This window comes from Myotis yumanensis, unplaced genomic scaffold, assembly GCF_028538775.1.
Source record: "Myotis yumanensis isolate MYYU_CA2020_CCGP unplaced genomic scaffold, mMyoYum1.0.hap1 SCAF_2, whole genome shotgun sequence".
Classification (NCBI taxonomy): Eukaryota; Metazoa; Chordata; class Mammalia; order Chiroptera; family Vespertilionidae; genus Myotis; species Myotis yumanensis.
Genome location: NW_027223753.1, coordinates 24,932,955 through 24,951,997, shown reverse-complemented (window position 1 = coordinate 24,951,997; position 19,043 = coordinate 24,932,955). Strand labels below are relative to the sequence as shown.

Here is a 19,043-nt window from a genome sequence, read left to right as displayed (position 1 = left end):
CCCAAACGGACTTCCGTCGGTTGGCTCCGGTACCCCTTGTCCGAGGTTGAATACCGCAGCCTCCCGCTTGCAGCTGGGGGCGGGGGGAAAGGGGGGGAGGGGGGGCAGCAGGGGGAAGGGGCAAGCAGGGAGAGACTGCAAAAGCTGCAGGGAGTGGACAGGGGCGGGGTCCTGGCCTCCAGGGAAGGTTGGGAGAGCCAGGTTAGGCTGGGCCCGAGAAGGGGGGCTGGAGCGTGCTTCCAGGCTAAACGCGAGGCGGGGCGGGGTCTGCCCCCCACCCCACCCCTCGGCGATCGCGGGCCGGAGGCGGGGTCCGCACCGGCGGGCAGGGGCGGGGGGGGCGGGGTCCGGGCGGGGCGGGCCCGGCGCTCACTTCCTCGGGGAGGGGTTGGGGCCGCGCTCCCACTCGCCCACACGGTCCCGGAGCCGCCGGCAGCTCGCTCGGCCCCCGCGCGGCCCGGCCCGCAGGTAGGAGCGTGGAGGGACGCGGGCCCGTCTTCCCGCACATCCCCCCTCGCCGCGAGCGCGCCCCGCCGCCGCCGCCGCCTCGAGGTGAGCTCCCCGCCGCGCCCGGCTCCGATCCCAGCTCCCGGCCCCAGCCCTGGAGCCGCGGACCCAGCGGCGGCGGCCCGCCCCCTGCCCCCGCCTGGGTCCGGCCGCGGGCGCCGCGGGCGCTGAGCCCCGGAGGGCGACCTCCAGGCCACTCTGCTCCGGGCCACCGGCGGGGCGGGGGTGCCGCGGGAGGCGGAGGGGGCGGGGGAGGGGGCCAAGTTTGAAATGGAAAAGCCAGAGTCTCCAAATAGAGACCGGAGGGTCCTAGAAACTGAGGTTCCCAAAAGCCCAGTGGAGTGGGAGACTGAGACCGGGACCGGGACCGCGACCTGGACCGGGACCAGGACCGGGACGCGGGAGGCAGGCTCAGACAGGAGGCTGCAGTTACTCGAAACAGGACAGTGAGAGACAGCCCCAGGCATAGGCACCAACCCAGGTTTTGTGGAGCTTTTTAGGAAAAAGCGTGCAGTGACCCTGGTGACCACGGCACAAGGCCCTTCCCAGGGTTGGGGGCAGAAATAAGGCCGCCCGGACCCCTTGGCTGTCCGGTTACAGCGGGGCCGCGGGGGTCCTGGGCGAGTGAGGGGCCCAGGAGCCTCAGCTTCCTTAGCCTGCCAGCGAATCCGCCTCTGGGAGGCCTGTAGAGACCTTCAGAGACGACACAGAGACACTCGGGCATGCAGAGATGCTGAGAGATGGAGAACTGGGATGGGGTGGGGACCAAGACATTCTTCCCAGTGGAGACACTGAGAGAGCAGACGTGGGTGTTCAGAGGTAGAAATTCACAGAGGCGAGCTGTTGGGAGATGGCCAGTCCGAGATACAGAGACACCCACTACATAGGACAGCTGTGAAGTGTGCAGACACACGGGCACGGGCTGGGGAACAGCTACACGCAGGAGACTGAGATTTAATGGAGGCGCACTGGCCGCCTCCCGGACAGAGCAAGAGAGACTCAGGTCCGGAAGACTGGGAAGCAAGAATGTGGGGAAACACAAACTCGGGGCCAACTTAGTCCCCATGAGGAGAGGACCTGGGACAGTAAGATTAAGATCAAGAAAGAGCCCCAGGCATATACAAAGACAGTTTCAACTTATTTTTAAACTCGGATCTTGGACGGGCTGCTTCAGCCCTGGGGGACTCGGGGTGAATGAACTGTTCCTCTCTTGTCCCCAGAGCAGCTGCTGGATCCTGCTTCCCACCCCCACCCTCTCCCTTTCCCCTAAACTGCTCTGACTCCCAGGCCCCAGGACAGGGAGGGGAGAGTGGAGGGTTGGAGTAGGTGCCTGCTAGCAGGGGGTGGGGGTAGGGGTGGGGAGAGTTCAATTTCTCCCCTTTAGTCTCCTGTCAACTCCAGGGAGCTAGAGGAGGGGTCTGTTCTGATCCTGGCTCACAGCTGTGGGGCCTGGCCAGGGGTATGGACAGTGGGGGCTGGAGGGGGGCAGAAGGGTTGAGGTTGGCATGGGTAATTGGAAAGGCTCCTGGGTGTCTTCCAGTGGCAGGGCTGGCAGCTGGAGAGAAGAGCCGGGCTCCTGTGCTGCTGATGTCATCCAGCATCTCATGTCCCCCTGCCCTGAAGCGCCTTCCCCCCATTCCACCACCACTGCAGCATTTCTAGGGAAAGAGAAACAGCAAAGGACTCCTGGGCTCTCTGATACCCGAATGACCTTGAGTATGCCCCTGCCCTGTCCCTGGCCTCTGTGCTCAGCTGTAAATTGGGGATGACCACACTACCCTCCTGCCTGCCTTTTGTGAGATCTGATGAGACGGTGGGTGGGTGGGTGGGAATGCACTTCGTGAGAGGAGAGCAGCACCCAGAGGTGTGCACCTGTGTACCTGTGTGAGGGGGTCTCAGAGCTATGCTTGCTGGAGTCAGGCTGACCCCATAGCCTGGGCTTCTTTGGTGCCCCAAGTGGACATAGGGATTCCCTCTTTGTTCTCTCCCTGGGCCTACACTAGGAATGTCCAGGTCAACTCCCAGGCCAGCTCCCTGATCCAGGCCTGGCTGAGAAACTATTGTCTGACCCCCGTATGAGGGAGGGGCTAATAATAAAAACACGAATATCCTCCATTTACTGACAGCTAACTAACTCAAGGTGCTTTCCAAGTATCATCCCATTTTATTTTATTTTTAAGTCTTTTTTTTTAAATATATCTTTATTGATTTCAGAGAGGAAGGGAGAGGGAGAGAGAGAGATAGAAACATCAATGATGAGAGAGAATCATTGATCGGCTGCCTCCTGCACGCCCCACACTGGGTATTGAGCCCGAAACCCAGGCATGTGCCCTTGACCGGAATCAAACCCGGGACCCTTCAGTCCCCAGGCCGACGCTCTATCCACTGAGCCAAACTAGCTAGGGCATATCATCCCATTTTATCCCCACAAAAAACCCAGGAGGTAGGAGGTAGTATTAGATGGGAAAACGGGCTCAGAGAGCTTGAGTGAGTTGCCCAAGATCACCCAGCTTTATATTTCACAGCTCAAGCCTCTACACACCACGTGCCACCGCCATTTATCCAGCTATTCTGAGCTCTGAGAGGTGCCAGATGTGTGTGTCTGGGTCAGGTGTAGAGGAGTGTGTGCTGGTGGGGGTAGGGGCTGAGCGCCATCTGGCCAACTGAGCAGTCTCCCCTGCACAGCCCTCCCCACCATGAAGGAACACAAGATTGGCTCCCTCAGTCCCCCAGTCCTGCCAGGGAACGGGGGGAGGAGGGAAATGGGCAGAGACAGGTGGGCCTTGACAGTGCCCTTCACTCTGTCCTCACTAGAGCCCAGCTGGACAGACTAGGGGATTCTGGGAAGGAAACAGAAGTCATGCCCATACCCTATTTGGGGTGTCCCTGTCTCAGAGTGGTGACTGCCTCCCAGGGGGTGGGCCCAAGGCTAGCATGGGCCTGGGAAGGTGGCGGCTGCTTAGGGCCAAGCCAGGAAGGAAGGAAAAGGCCCCAGGCACTCCTGGACAGAGGCATGGCCACACTCCACCTGTGTGCCCCCTGCTGCCCGTGGCTGACAGCCCAGGCAATCCTCAGATGCCGGGCCAGAGGAAACCCGGGCCTGAGTGGTGGGGAGGGAGGTGACTAGGGGGGGTACCCTCCACCCTACAGCATAGCCCCTACCCCAGAAGTCCCTGCTCTGAAGACCCCAGCTTCTGGTGGCCTCATGCCAAGGCCGGGGTATGAAGCGAGTGTCCTCGCACTGTACAGAAGGACAGCTATGAGCTCACGAGCCATCCCTTCAGAAGAGCCAGATCCTACAGGCTTGGGGCGTCTGTTGGCGCCTGGAGTCTGAACTCCAAGGCAGAGCAACGCTTGTTGGCGAGAATTTCCCACTGTGGGTGGCTGAGAGAAGGAGGGCTTTCCCTTCAACTTGAGCCAGGGTAGGCTCTGGGGACTGCCAGTTCCTGAGGTCTAATGTGGAGGGAGTAGGTTGGTGGGTTCCTTTGTACTCCCTAGGCTCATCTGTGCTGTGAGAACATGCCCTTCCTATGGGTCCTGGGGGTTCCTCTCCACCCACCCCGGGATCCCTGTCCTCAGAGAGCAGGCTTCATGATGGAGGAGGCTGGAGGTGGGGAGCTCTGAATCTGGGGCTAGAGACTGGTGTCAGGGGCAACAGAAGGGACCAGGAACCCCATTTCCCCACCACCACCCCCACTCCCCATGCTCCTGTTCCAGAGGCAGCTGTGTGGATGACCTCATCCCACAAACATGCTTTGTTCCTGAGAAAATGGAAAGTGTCTGAGGTTTGGTGGGGGGAGTGGGTGTCTGCAGCAACAGCTCTTAGGGCTCCCCCTTGCCTGACTCCCCATCCGAGAGGGGGTCTGATTGGAGAGAAAATGTCTTCAGTGGCTCCCTCTCTCATCCTTCACTCCCCCCGCCCCCCCAACCCCAAACCCTGAGAAATCAGAAAAGCTGGGGAGAGGCTGTCTCTCCCAGAGGCGGGAGGAGGGAAATCATGACCCAGGGGATGGAAAGATTCCTGGGTTTTGCCAGATGCTGCCAAGCATGATGCCCCCAGCAGGAGATGGCAGGGAGGCACGCTGCATAATCTGCCTCCAGTTCCCCTCTCTCTCCCCAGGCATCTCATTTCCCTTTTCTCTTCCCCTGTTGCTGGTAAAACCTGACATCTGGCCATCTGGGCTGCCACAGCTGCTGCAGATGTTGCAGGCCACGGCTGCCCAGGCTGGTGTGACCAGAGACCCAGCAGGGGGTGAGAGCAGAGTCCAGCTGGGGAAGCTTGCCTGGGTCCAGCTTGCAGGATTTCCTTCCTGCTTAGACCTAGGCTGAGCCTCTGAAGTCCTTATTGCTGGGCTGACTCTCCTGGGAGGTGAGGCTCAATGACATCGCCTCCTCCACCTCCACCATTCATCCGCTCAGCATACCTCTAACATCCCACTGTTTCCTGAATGGGGACAGGCAGGAACAGCCCATTCCCATCCCTAAGCTCCCCACTCCAGACCTCTGGGTAGGGGCTCCTTTATCTGCATCCCAAGGCTCCCTTCCTAGGAGTCAGGACGGGGTGGGAGTGCTGTTCATATGGGATAGGATGGGGTGGCTCTCTGCCCCTGCTCTTTCCCCCTTGGGGACAGTACGGACAGTGGAGGCTAAACTCAGGCTGGGGCAGGAAATGAGTCACTGACCCAGGAAAAGCCCCCTCACCCCAGATCTGCCAGGGCCCAGATAAGAAAACAACTTCTGCTTCCTGATTTTTTCCTGACCCCCTTCCACCCCCACCGTTAAATACAGAAACAAACATGCAGGACTCCTGGGTTCCCAGAAGCACCCTTTCCCCATCACCACCTACTCTGACCTGGCATTTTCTTCCTTTTTAAAAAAAAAAATATTTTTTTTTATTAAATTCAGAGAGGAAGGGGGAGAGAGAGAGAGAGAGAGAGAGAGACATCAATGATGAGAGAGAATCATTGATCGGCTGCCTCCTGCACGCCCCACACTGGAAATCGAGCCCACAATCCTGGCATGTGCCCTGACCAGGAATCGAACCGTGACCTCCTAGTTCATAGGTTGACACTCAACCCCTGAGCCACACTGGCTGGGCTGACCTGGCATTTTCTCTGCCTGGCCTCTTGCTCTTTATTTAATGCCAAGGCTCCTGCAAGGAGTTAAGCCACAGCCCTTCTTGGTGACCCTGTTGCACCTTGTGTCCCTAACAGGGCTCACTCACAGCCACCATGAGTGAGGCCTTTGACTGTGCAAAATGCAGCGAGTCCCTGTATGGCCGAAAATACATCCAGACAGACAACGGGCCCTACTGCGTACCCTGCTACGACAACACCTTCGCCAACACCTGTGCCGAGTGCCAGCAGCTGATCGGGCATGACTCGAGGGTAAGGACCAGACCAGGCAGGGCAGGGAGCGGGTGGAGGCTGGAGGGAGGGGGATAAAGGTGCCAGTGTCCCTGCCACGCTTCCGGCAGGAGCTATTCTACGAAGACCGCCACTTCCACGAGGGCTGCTTCCGCTGCTGCCGCTGCCAGCGCTCCCTAGCCGATGAGCCCTTCACCTGCCAGGACAGTGAGCTGCTCTGCAATGACTGCTACTGCAGTGCCTTCTCCTCACAGTGCTCTGCCTGTGGGGAGACCGTCATGCCGGGTACGTCCCCGGGGGTTCACTGCGTGTGGGACCGCCATCCCTGGCATCTGTGTAGGGTTCATGCATGTGCAAGGGACTGGCACACCTATCTGATACATGCATGGAGGTTTGTACAGTAAAGACCTGCACAGGCAGCATGTTCTTAGAAACTTAGTGTATGCAGGATCTGTCGTGCTTATATGATCTTGGGAACTTAGCATGCATAGGGACTGGCATGCACAGGTATACACTTGAAAGCTTAGCATGTACAGGAACTGACAAGCCCAGTACATTCCTGAGGGTTTAATATGCGCTGGGCCGGTGGGCCTGGTACACACCTGTGGGCTTACCATGTATGGACAAACTGACACACCTTGGGGTTTAACATGTCAAAAGAGCTGCATGTTTGGTGCATGTAGGAGCTAAAAGTATGCTAAGACTGTCATGCTTGGTACAATGGGTCTTGGTGTGTGCAGAGACAGATAAACAGGGCTTAACATGTGTGCTGAGTGCATGCCTAATATGCGTAAGGATTTAGAATCTGTGGAGAATGGCATGATTGGGATATGCAGGGGCTTAGCATGTACTGAACCTACCGTGTTCAGAACATTAGAACTTGCTTGGCTAGTATAAGTGGGGTCTTTGTGGGTGCGCTAAAACCATTGAATCTGGTGCATAAGGGCCTAGCACAGTGGTTCTCAACCTTCTGGCCCTTTAAATACAGTTCCTCATGTTGTGACCCAACCATAAAATTATTTTTGTTGCTACTTCATAACTGTAATGTTGCTACTGTTAATGAATTGTAATGCAAATATCTGAAATGCAGGATGGTCTTAGGTGACCCCTGTGAAAGGGTCGTTCGACCGCCAAAGGGGTCTCGACCCACGGGTTGAGAACCGCTGGCCTAGCATCTACTGAGCCATCATGCCTATGACATGAGACAGTCATATCTGTTCCATATGAGGATTGCACATATGCCAAACCCTCATGTCTAGTTTATGGGGGCCTAGCATGTGCATGGCCAACATGTCCAGTGTTTGGGGGAGGTTAGCATGTACAATATGTGTGGTGGGGGTCCTGCTGCATGTGCATGGACACCACCCTGCCTGAGCTATGGAAACAGTGGGGATTCTCCTGGGGAACAGGGCCATAGCAGAGGGTGGCACTCAGGAGCTTGGCACACAGCTCCTGAGTGGGACCCCTGTTCCCCACAGGGTCCCGGAAGCTGGAGTACGGAGGCCAGACGTGGCACGAGCACTGCTTCCTGTGCAGCGGCTGTGAGCAGCCACTGGGCTCCCGTTCCTTCGTGCCCGACAAGGGTGCTCACTACTGCGTGCCCTGCTATGAGAACAAGTTTGCTCCTCGCTGTGCCCGCTGCAGCAAGGTGGGGGCTGGGCCAGCAGGGTGGGGCCCTGGTCTCCACTGTATGATGGGTGGGGGTGAGCAAGGCTCTGTGATGGCGTGGGAATCCCCACTCCCCCCTGCTGACAGATGCTGCCCCCACAGACGCTGACGCAGGGTGGCGTGACATACCGTGACCAGCCTTGGCATCGAGAATGCCTGGTCTGCACTGGGTGCCAGACACCCCTGGCAGGGCAGCAGTTCACCTCCCGGGATGATGATCCCTACTGTGTGGCCTGTTTTGGAGAACTCTTTGCACCCAAGTGCAGCAGCTGCAAGCGCCCCATCACAGGTGGGAGAAGGGTCAAATCACTGAGCGGGTGGGGTGCAGGTCAGGGAACGGGGTCTGGGATTGGATGAGACCGAGGGCCAGGACCACCCTCTAGGTCAGCAGAGCTAACTTCCAGCCTCCCTCCAGGACTCGGTGGGGGCAAGTACGTGTCCTTTGAAGACCGCCACTGGCATCACAGCTGCTTCGCCTGCGCCCGCTGCTCCACCTCCCTGGTGGGCCAAGGCTTCGTGCCCGACGGAGACAAAGTGCTGTGCCAGGGCTGCAGCCAGGCAGGGCCCTGAGCCAGGGCTCCTGGGCCCCGGCCCTCCCAAACCAGGGCCCTGAGGACTAAGGCTCCTTTTCCAAACCACCTCTGGGACCCACCCTCTCCCCAAACTGGGGCTCCCCCTGGGCTCCAGGATTCAGCCTCCCCACTCCAACATCCCCAAACTGGTACTCCCTGGCCCAGGGTCCCCAAACCTGGGCTCTTTCGGACCCTCTACCATTCATATCTCCTCCCAAGCCTGAACTCTAGAACTCAGCCCTGTCCCCTAGAGTTGTGGTTCCCAGACCAATCCCTCTCCCCAAATCAGGGCTCTAGATCCCACCCCTCCAAACCTGGACTCGGACCCAGGCCTTCAATCTAGGCTTCTCGGCAGACTTTAGGTCTCCTCTGGGTGCCCGCGAAGTCCTGTACTCAGGCTTGGCCCTCCCCACCCCCATTCCACTCCTGTCCCCAGGGCTGGGGCTGTTGGGCAGCAGATCAGGGTTCACTGGTTAGGAGGTTCTAGGGTACAGGGTTTTGCCCAGCCCGCAATCGTTGAGTGTTTTCTCATTTCAGCTCCATTTCGCCCAGAGATGGGCAGAGGGGTGGGACTGGTTCACCCCCTTAGAGATTCTGCAATAAAGCAGTGTGAGGTAGCACAGGCCGTGTGTTTGTCTGGGGATGGAGGGGAAAGAGGTTTGCTATGCAGACCAGGAGACTCAGGCTATTCCAGACCTCAGTGCAGGGCAGAGGGGGGAGCTGCGGGCCACAGGGTGGGAAATCTCCGGAGAAAGGGGATCCCCGCCGCCACCGCCGCCGATGCTACGGTCCCTCTAGGGCTTAGCCTGCTGGCTAAGGGCTTGTTCCTCCCCGGAGAAGGGAGGGGTTTACCGGAGCGCGGGGGTACAGGTGGGGTTCCCCGTCTGGTACAAATTGTCCCCCTCCCTTAGTAGTCCTTTCCAAGTCCCGCAGAGCCCCCGGTGCGGGTCCCCAGTCTGGGCCCAGACCCTCAGTCCCCTTCCCCCCTCTTCCCGAGGATTAGCGGAGGCGGCCCGGGATCCGCTCGCGGCCGCACGTTTTTTGCCAAAAAAGGCAAGGATGCAGCTGCACGCGCCACGGGAACATCTGGATCCGATTCCCGGCATGAATGGGTCACGGCCCCGCCTCCCCACCCCCAGGATTCAAGGGCGGGGGCGGGGGCGGGCGGAGGGGGCTGGCCCCCAAAGTGGGGAGATGGGGCGGAGCGCTGCCCGCCCCCCCTCACCCGGCGTCGGACGCCCCGGGTCCGCCTGCTCTGCGGCCTGTGGTCTGCGCTCGCGGTCCCACTGTCGGAGGCGGAAGCCTGGGCGCTCGCTGCACGCTCCGGGCTGCGGTGCTCCCAGGCGCTCCAGGTCTCGCCCGCAGCCTCCTGGGGTGGGGGCCGGCGCCGCCGCGGGGGAGGGGCCCTCGGTCCGGCACAACCGCGTGATTATATGGACCGCGGATAAAATCCTCCCTGAAATCCTGTGGGGCGGGCATTTTTCCATTTCGCAGAGGTGGAGTCTCCGAGGGCCAGGCCCCCCAAGTTACAATAGGTAGTCCCTGGTAGATCCGGGGCTCTAATGGGCTTCATACTGCCTCCCTGACCCTATTGGAATTCTAAACTTTCCGAGGCCACGGTTGACATTTGCAACCAGCCTTTACAAATGCCCACCATGTGTGCTTATAATTTAATGATTATAGGTTTCCATTTTTGTCCCTTCCACCAGCCTCTGTGAGGACTGGGCTCACCCTGCCTTGCTTGCCCCACCATCCTCAGCTCCCGGCGCTTACTACATGTTCAGTCAATACTTGTTGAGGAGAGTAGTCCAAGCGTAGGAAACAGCTGGTGCAGAGGCCTGGAGGCCTGAAAAAAAAAACATAGGGTGCTTTGAGGAAGCAGCAAGCAATTTCATTTGGAGGAAGTGCCAAGAGACTTAAAATGGCAAGCAGAAGCCGGGTCATGAAAAGTCAAATGCCAAGTTAAACAGGCCTCACCCTGCGGGTAAAGCAGCCAGTGGAAACGTTTAAGCAAGGACGTGAGATGATCACTCTGGCTGCAGTATGAATAATGGATAGGAGAGTAAGATGAGCAGGCTGGGTAGGAGGCCAGTGCTGTGGTCCAGGTGAGAGATAAGGAGGCAGGTGGCAGCAGGGGTGGAAAAGACAGGACTTGCTGACTGGTTGGGCAGAGCGGGGGAAGAGGAAGGTTTTAGGGACAGGAAGGTATCAGGTGAATGGTGTTGCTTGGATGATCTACCCACCTAAGGAAGAGATGTGCAGATACAATACTGAGTCGTTGATTGCAAGATAAACGTTTTTCAAATTTAACATCTCAGAAACCAAATGCATCGTATAATCTAAGGTGTGACCTGGTTTATTTGACAAGTTTTTTCCTTTCTTTCTTAGTGGAACATAAAATAATGGGGAGGTTAACATTTTACAGGAGCTCATATTCAATAAAATACAGTAGCTCCCAAACCTGAGCCTCCCCCCCCCCCCCCCCAAAAAAAAATAAAGATACACTCTGAGTCTCCACAATACTGAATGGAGATTTCTTACTCTTTCCTAGTGGTGCAGGAAAAGCCTCTGGCGAGGAGCTGTACCTGGGGTCCTCTCCCTAACGTTGAGGTCTTGCTTACACTTTTAGACACCCCTTGAATAGGCAAGACAAGAGTCATTATCTCAATGTTATTTTTCAAACTTGTAAAACAAAAAACAATGCATGCTTATTGTAGCAAAACTGAATCTGCAAAAGTAAAGAGAACAAAAGGTAAATCACTGATAATTTCTGGGTACATTACAGCCTCTTAGTTCTTTTTTGCTAAGTATGCATGCGCATATGTATTTTCATTTCTAAGTTTATTTGTCAATTGAAAAAAGTCATATATGTATATGTGTGTGTGTTTGCTAGTAAGCTTATCATGCTATACTTTGGTTACAAAGAAAAATTCCCTCCCATACCAGATCTCCCAGGCTACCTCCTTATGAACAACCTGTTATTTACTGTTATTGGTTGTCCTTAGAGAAATAATCTCTTCAGGCATCTATTTTTATACACATTGTTGTACATCAGGCTTTTTTCACTTTGTGTGACCATATTTCCATATGAGTTTATACAGATTTTTAAAATAGCTCTGCTGGAGTACTAGAGGCTCAGTACACGAAATTCATGCATGGAAGGGGAGGAATCCCTCAGCCAGGCCTGCATCATCTCCAATCTGGAACCCTTGGGGGATGTCCCACTGCCGGTTTAGGCCCGATCCCTGCAAACTGACAGTTGGACATCCCTCTTGCAATCCGGGACCGCTGGCTCCTAACCACTCACCTGCCTGCCTGCCTGGTCACCCCTAACCACCTCTCCCTGCCAGTCTGATCACCCCCTAACTGCTCCCCCTGCCCGCCTGATTGCCCCCTAACTGCCCTCCCCTGCTGGCCTGATCACCCCCTAACTGCCCTCCCCTGCCAGCCTGATCACCCCTAACTGCTCTCCCCTGCCGGCCTGATCACCCCTAACTGCCTCTGCCTCAGCCCCCGCCACTGTGGCTTTGTAGGGAAGATGTCCAGTCTAATTAGCATATTACCTTTTTATTAGTACAGTGGAGCCTTGACTTACAAATGTCCCAACTAACGAGCTTTTCAAGATACGAGCTGTCTCTTGGCCAATTTTTTGCTTTGAGTTGCAAGCTAAAATTCGGGTTACGAGCCAGCTTCAGATACCCCACCGCTAGTTGGCACAGCAAATGTCACAGTGAACGCCACAACATCAGCCCAGCATTCAATTCATTGTAATGGTGAAAATTGATTTGACATACGAGTAATTTGAGTTACGAGCTCCATCACGGAACAAATTAAACTCGTAAGTCAAGGCCCCACTGTATAGATAAGTTATGTGGACCCCAGGAAGAAATTTGTTTGATATGAATGAATTTACTTGCTAAGGTGGACTCCCCAGGTTCAACCAACGACTTAAATTTTACCAATAGAGAGAGTCTAGCAGCCATCTACTGGGAGGGCTTCTCACATACTCTGTATACCAAGAAGAATATCTGGGTGAACTTGGGTTTCCTGGCACTATGCCCTCCTTGTTTATGTCATCAGAGTCAACTATTATTATTTTTTAAAATATTTTTTAAAGATATATTGTTATTGATTTCAGTGAGGAAGGGAGAGGGAGAGAGATAGAAACATCAATGATGAGAAAGAATCATTGATCAGCTGCCTCCTGCATGCCCCCCACTGGGGATGGAGCCTGAAACCCAGGCATGTGCCCCTGACCGGAATCAAACCCAGGACCCTTCAGTCTGTAGACCGATGCTCTATCCACTGAGCCAAACCAGCTAGGGCTATTATTATTATTTTTTAATCCTTACCCTAGGATATGTTTTTTTATTGATTTTAGAGAGAGAGGAAGGGAGAAGGGGAGAGAGAAACATTGAGGTGAGAGAAACTTCAGTAGGTTGCCTCCTACATGTGCTCCGACTAGGGATCAAACTGCAACTTGGGTATAAGTACCCTGACCAGGAATCAAACCCCTGACCCTTCAGTGCTTATAACGATGCTCCACCCAAGTGAGCCACACCTGTCAGGGCTCGAGTCAACTATGATAAAGGATATCCTGCTTTCACCTTTCAACCAATGGACTGAGACCTGCCCCAACCAATCAGAATTGTGTGATTCAGACCAGTCAGAACCCTGTGAATTGGATATCTCATTTACATAAAATGGACCTAATTAGGAACCTGAGTGGGAACTTTGGTATAAAGTACAGCGCTCCCCCCAAGACTATACTTTCGGGGATCATTTCTATGGTTTGTTACCGGAGAATGCCTCTGAATGTATAGAACACCCAAAACCACGAGGAGGAAGTACAGTGTCCTCTCCTGAGTGTGAAACCCGCCCTTTGGGAGAGTAAGAGGGAGAAGACGCAGTCTGAGTGGTTTTTGTAAAAACAAAATCGTCTTCCCTTTTGTTTCAAGCGAAGTACAATTTCCCTTGTTTATCGGAGGCTGTGTCTCCCCAGTTTGCAAACTATTTGCCTGAATAAAGTTTCTCCTTTTTTTTTTTTTTTTTTGTTAATCCTCACCTGAGGATATTTTTTCCATTGCTTTTCAGAGAGAGTGGATGGGAGGGATGGATGGGGATGGATGGGAAAAGAGAGACACACACACACATTGACTGTTGCCTTCTGCACACACCTCGACCAGGAGCAGGGAGCAAACTCACCCAGGTATGTGCCCTTGACCAGAAATCGAACCTGGGACCCTTCTAACCACTGAGCAACACCAGCAAGGGCAAGTTTCTCCTTTTTTCATTCCAATCCCATTTGGATTTATTTCCATTTTGATGGCAGCAGTGGGATCTGAAGCAGCACCCAGGCTCTCCTCCCAATGCCTTCTCAGAATCAATGCCTCCACGCCAGCAGGGTTCAATTTGGACTCTTGGGACCTCATCCATAAACTTTTGTGGGGACAGTTAGGCTAAGGGGCACTTGAAGGGATAATGGGTCATCTTCATTAGGTGTTAATGGGCAGTCCATGTTCTAAGCTCCCATTCAAAAACCAGCCACCCTCTGGTACCCCAGCCAACCTTATGTATAGGACCTATAGCGCAGAGAGTTGTATCTGGCTGGGTCTTTGGCCAAATATCACTCAGACCCAGAATGATCTTAAAGTTTGCTGGCCCGGAGGGGGCTCTTTTGAAATTTCAAAACTTGCTTATTTGCAAGCACAATTGGCACAAAGAAAATACCAAATCCCCTAAGACAATGGGAGGCTTTCTTTAACTGGTACCTTGAGAATGAAACCCATTATCACTTCTCTTAAAGAGAATAATTCCAAATGGAATAAACACCTTGATAAATTAGAAAAAGGAATTTTCACCTGTGAAATTGAAGTTAAAGAGGAACCATTGGGAGACTCTAAGTTTTGCCCATGTTATTCTGAATCTAGACCTAACACCCTCTTCACCTCTCCCACCACTTCCACTTCACACCCCAATTTTTTCTCCCTTTTCTGCTCTTTCTGAACTTCCTGTTTTCTCCTCTCCTGACGTGTACTTCTCTTAATGCACCAGACCTCCCTCCCCCTTAATAGTTCTTTTTAAGGTTGGATTGGCGATGGAGACCATCAGAATTCTGATGCCGCTTGGACTAAGTCGGAATGTATGGACTTCCCTTGCCCTAAGATTAATTCCCTTGAATTTGAATGGCATTTCAATCTCATTATCAATACCTATCAGCCTGGGTTTTCTGATCTTTATCACATTATTCACATGTTTGTAGGGAATATTTAGCCTGGAAATTTTTGTTGGCCGTTGATTGGAATGAACCTCAGGAGGACTTAAATGCCCAGGGCTTTGAGAAAACACACAGGCCACTAAATTATTCCCCAAATCTTTCCTTGCCGAGTCATTTGGAAAGCCATACACCGTTGTCTACAGAAAAAGAACAAACCTGTTCCTGACTATTTTGATAGGTCTGAACGGACTTTCCAACAAAATTCAGGGATTAAAAAATTGAGTAATGAAACTCTCAGTCTGTTCAATTTCATATTTGTGGCTAGCTTTTCTGAAGCCTTTAGTACCTTAGTAAAACATGACCTTAACTGGGCCACAAGACAACCCCATACTACAGCCTCTTTGGCTAGCCAGCAATGTAAGACTTTAGAGAAAGATAGAAACCTAGGGCTACATAGCCCTAGATTATCAGGAAACGACTGCTAAGCTCTGGCACTCCAACTACAACAATTAAAAAGAAATGCCCTGCCTGGCCGGTGTGGCTCAGTGGTTGAGCGTTGACCTATGAACCAGGAGGTCCTGGTTTGATTATCAGTCAGGGCACAAGCCTGGTTTGCAGGCTCTAATACCCAGTGTGAGGTGTGCAGAAGGCAACCAATCAATGATTCTCTCATCATTGATGTTTCTATCTCTCCCTTCCTCTCTAAAATCAATAAAAATACATTTTTCTTAAAGCTGAGAAATAAATACTTAAAAGAGAGAGAGAGATGTCCCACTCTTCCCAAAAGCAGCCAGAGGTGACCTCTGAAAATGGTTCTTTTTTTTTTTAATATATTTTATTGATTTTTTACAGAGAGGAAGGGAGAGAGATAGAGAGTTAGAAACATCAATGAGAGAGAAACATCCATCAGCTGCCTCCTGCACATCTCCCACTGGGGATGTGCCTGAAACCCAGGTACATGCCCCCGACCGGAATCGAACCCGGGACCTCTCAGTCCGCAGGCCGACGCTCTATCCACTGAGCCAAACCGGTTTCGGCTGAAAATGGTTCTTTATTCACTTGACCCAGAAACACCCACAAAATCATGCAAATCAAGAGGTTCAAATCTTCGTGTTCACTTTAAGAACACTCGTGAAACTGCCCAGGCCGTCAAGGGTATTCATGTCCAAAAAAACCACCAAGTATCTGAAGGACGTCACTTTCCAGAAGCAATGTGTGTCATTCCGTCGTCACAATGTGGAGTTGGTAGGTGTGCCCAGGGGAAACAGTGGGGCTGGACACAGGGTCGGTGGCCCAAAAAGAGTGCTGAATTTTTGCTGCGCATGCTTAAAAACGCAGAGAGTAATGCTGAACTGAAGGGTTTAGATGTAGACTCTCTGGTCATTGAGCACACCCAGGTGAACAAAGCTCCCAGGATGTGGTATGGAACTTCCAGAGCTCATGAGTAGATTAACCCATACATGAGCTCTCCTTGCGACACACAGGATCCTTACTGAACACGTGCAGATTGTTCCTAAACCAGAAGAGGGAAATATATCCCAGAAAAATATATCCCAGCGGAAACTGAAGAAACAAAACTTATGACCTGGGAATAAATTCAGCATAAAATAAACACTAATAAAATTTTAAAAAAAGAAAGACATACCCCAGAATTGCCAGTCTCTCAAAATCAAAATCAGAAGCTTGGTTGTTGTTGTTTTTTCTGTAAATACCTGGACGTTTTAAAAGGGACTGTCTCAAATGCAAACAATGACTATAACTAAACCCTGATCATGTTTACCAACCCTCATTCTTTAAGCAGGTCTAGAGATGCTCCAGGGATAGTAAGGGGACATTTCCACTACTTAAAACAAACCAATTGGGGGAAATAGATATAAAAATTGGTGAAGAACTGGCTAGAGCTCTAATTGACACTGGAGCCACCCTATCTGTACTCAACCCCCAACATGTTTTCAGAACTCCCCAGAGTTCTGAATTTATCTAGATGGTCAGGGCAGCCAGCCAAACTATGACAGTCCCTAAATCCTTACTCATCCCTTTTCAATTGAGACCTCTTACCGGTAACAATTATCATTTATTACTCATTCTATCAGCTCCCATACACCTTCTGGGAAGGGACTTTTTAGAAACCTACCAAGCCCATATTTCCTTTTCTGCACACACCTCGACCAGGTACATGCCCTTGACCAGAAATCCCAATCCTGGGAGCTCAGTGATTAAGGCCAAACCTTTTCTCACCAGGGATCCTATCTCTAGAGTGGCTCTCTCCCAAATCCCCATTTATTCAACTAGCTTTTGCTGCCCAAAAGCCTTTGGGCACAGTCCAACCCTGATGTGGGCCCTGTGCATTCAGAACCCCCAAGTAAAACACAGGTAGACCCCCAGAACTCTTCCTTAATCTATATATATAAAAGCCTAAGTGACCTGATGACCAAACAACAGGCCAACTGGTCGCTATGACAAGCACTGACCACCAGGGGGGTAGATGCTCAACACAGAAGCTGCCCCCTGGTTGTCAGTGCACTCCCACAGCTGGAGAGCCACTCAGCTGACCAGGATGAGAGGGGCTGGGGTGAGTGGGGCTAGGATGAGCTGCAGCAGCTCCTCCCCAACCACTGGCTACTTCGCACACTACTACATCCCTCAGGGGATGTTGGATGCCAGTTTCAGCCTGATCCCCACAGGCCACACTGAGGGACCCCATCAGTGCACAAATCTGTGCACTGGGCCTCTAGTATTAAATAATACCCCCTAAATCCTGAGGCATTAGCTAGGATTTATATATATATTTTTTAGAGGCCCAGTGCATGAAATTCGTGCAAGAGTAGGCATTCCTTCCCCTAGCTGCTGACACCTGCTTCCCTCTGGCACCCGGGACCCAGGCTTCCCTCACAGCCCTGGCTTTGTCTGGAAGGTCGTCTGGTCTAATTAGCATATTATGCCTTTATTATTATAGATACCTAATCATCCCTAGGGCCAGCCCTTGTAATACCCCCATCTTATCCATCTGCAAACCCAATGGAAAAGGACGGAAATTTGTTCAAGACCTCAGCCATAAATAACATAGTCATTCCCTGACAGTCCATGATTTCCAACACCCACACCCTGTTCTCTAATGTTCCCTCTGAAAGCTGATATTTTTTGGCTATGACCTCTGCAGAAAGGCCAACGATTTACTTGGACTGTTCTTTCCCAAAGATTCAGAGAAAGCCTGGCTTCTTTCCCCCAAATCCTTAAGGCCAGTATAGCCACCATTTCCTTCCTATGTGGGTCCTCTTTGCTCCAATACATCGATGATTTACTCTTATGTTCTCCTTCTGCAGAGGCTGGCCTCACTAACAGCCTCCATTTACTGTGTAATCTAGCTTCCAAAGGACATAAGATTTCTAAAGAGAAACTGCAATTTTGTCAAATTTCTGTTACATTCTCAGGACACCTCCTAACTCCAGAAGGATTAAATCTTGACCCATCAAGCCTACATGGCATTTTAAACTCCTCCCTTCCTCAAAAGACAGCCTTAGGGATTCTCAGAACTTGCAGGTTATTGTCAGACTGACTTCTTAATTTTTTCCTACTGTCCCAACCACTTATGACCTACTCAAGAATTCCCTTCTGACCCCCTACAATGGACCTCTGATGTCCATCAATCTTTTTTTAAAAAATATGTTTTTATTCATTTCAGAAAGAGGAAGGGAGAGGGAGAGAGAGAAACATCAATGATGAGAGAGAATCATTGATCGGCTGCACATCCTCTACTGGAGATCAAGTCCAAAACCCAGGCATGTGCCCTGACCAGGAATTGAACTGTGACCTCCTGGTTCATGGGGCAACACTCAACCCTGAGCCACACCACTGGGCGTAACAATCGTTTGAAAGAATAAAAACAAAGCTTACCTTAGCTCAGACCTTAGAGCAGTGATAGCGAACCTTTTGAGCTCGGTGTGTCAGCATTTTGAAAAACCCTAACTTAACTCTGGTGCCGTGTCACATATAGAAATTTTTTGATATTTGCCACCATAGTAAAACAAAGACTTATATTTTTGATATTTATTTTATATATTTAAATGCCATTTAACAAAGAAAAATCAACCAAAAAATGAGTTCGCGTGTCACCTCTGACACGCGTGTCATAGGTTCGCCATCACTGCCTTAGAGCATCCAAATTATAACTTCCCTTTTCACCTCTTCACTCATGACTCTGAAGAGAATGCTCCAGACAAAGTATCCTCAGCATGCTAGTCCCTAGTGCCAGAATACATGTCAACAAGAATATAACTAGGAATCTGTCCACCACCATCGGACAAATAGCTGAAGTGACTAAGACTCTTGCTGCCCAACAGAAGTCACTAGATTCCCTTGCTCCAGTGGTGCTGGACAATCCCATAGTCCTTGAATATTTGCTGGCCAAGAAGGGTCTGAAAAAGAGGATTACGCTGGTATTTCAAAGTGTATTTACATAGATGCACAAGAACAATGGACTTAAATTATTTTTTTTTTAAATATACTTTTATTGACTTCAGAGAAGAAGGGAGAGGGAGAGAGATAAAAACACGCTGGCCAGGCTGGACTTAAACTCTTTACTAAAAATGTTATATGCAGTGCAGCCAGCTTGGCTCATTGTTTGAGCATTGACCTATGAACCAGGAGGTTGCGGTTCAATTCAGTTCGATTCCGATCCCCAGTGTGGTGCATGCAGGAGGCAGCCAATCAATG

General features: G+C 52.0%; 1 protein-coding gene and 1 pseudogene across 3 annotated transcripts; both read left to right on the top strand.

Moving 5' to 3' along the window:
- Positions 1–398: 398 nt before the first annotated feature.
- FHL3 (four and a half LIM domains 3) lies at positions 399–8,733 on the top strand. Of its 3 annotated transcripts, none has more exons than XM_070404766.1 (6): positions 399–552; positions 5,721–5,894; positions 5,984–6,158; positions 7,352–7,521; positions 7,644–7,830; positions 7,957–8,733. In XM_070404766.1, exons 2-6 carry the CDS (start codon positions 5,739–5,741, stop codon positions 8,109–8,111), a joined length of 843 nt encoding a protein of 280 aa, XP_070260867.1. In that variant the 5' UTR covers positions 399–552; positions 5,721–5,738; the 3' UTR covers positions 8,112–8,733. The 3 variants fall into 3 exon arrangements, with proteins under 3 accessions (XP_070260867.1, XP_070260869.1, XP_070260868.1); XM_070404768.1 differs by having other exon boundaries at positions 417–468; XM_070404767.1 differs by lacking the exon at positions 399–552 and adding an exon at positions 2,350–4,876.
- A 4,140-nt stretch (positions 8,734–12,873) lies between these two features.
- LOC139004467 (small nucleolar RNA U3) lies at positions 12,874–13,033 on the top strand (annotated as a pseudogene).
- Positions 13,034–19,043: the final 6,010 nt, after the last annotated feature.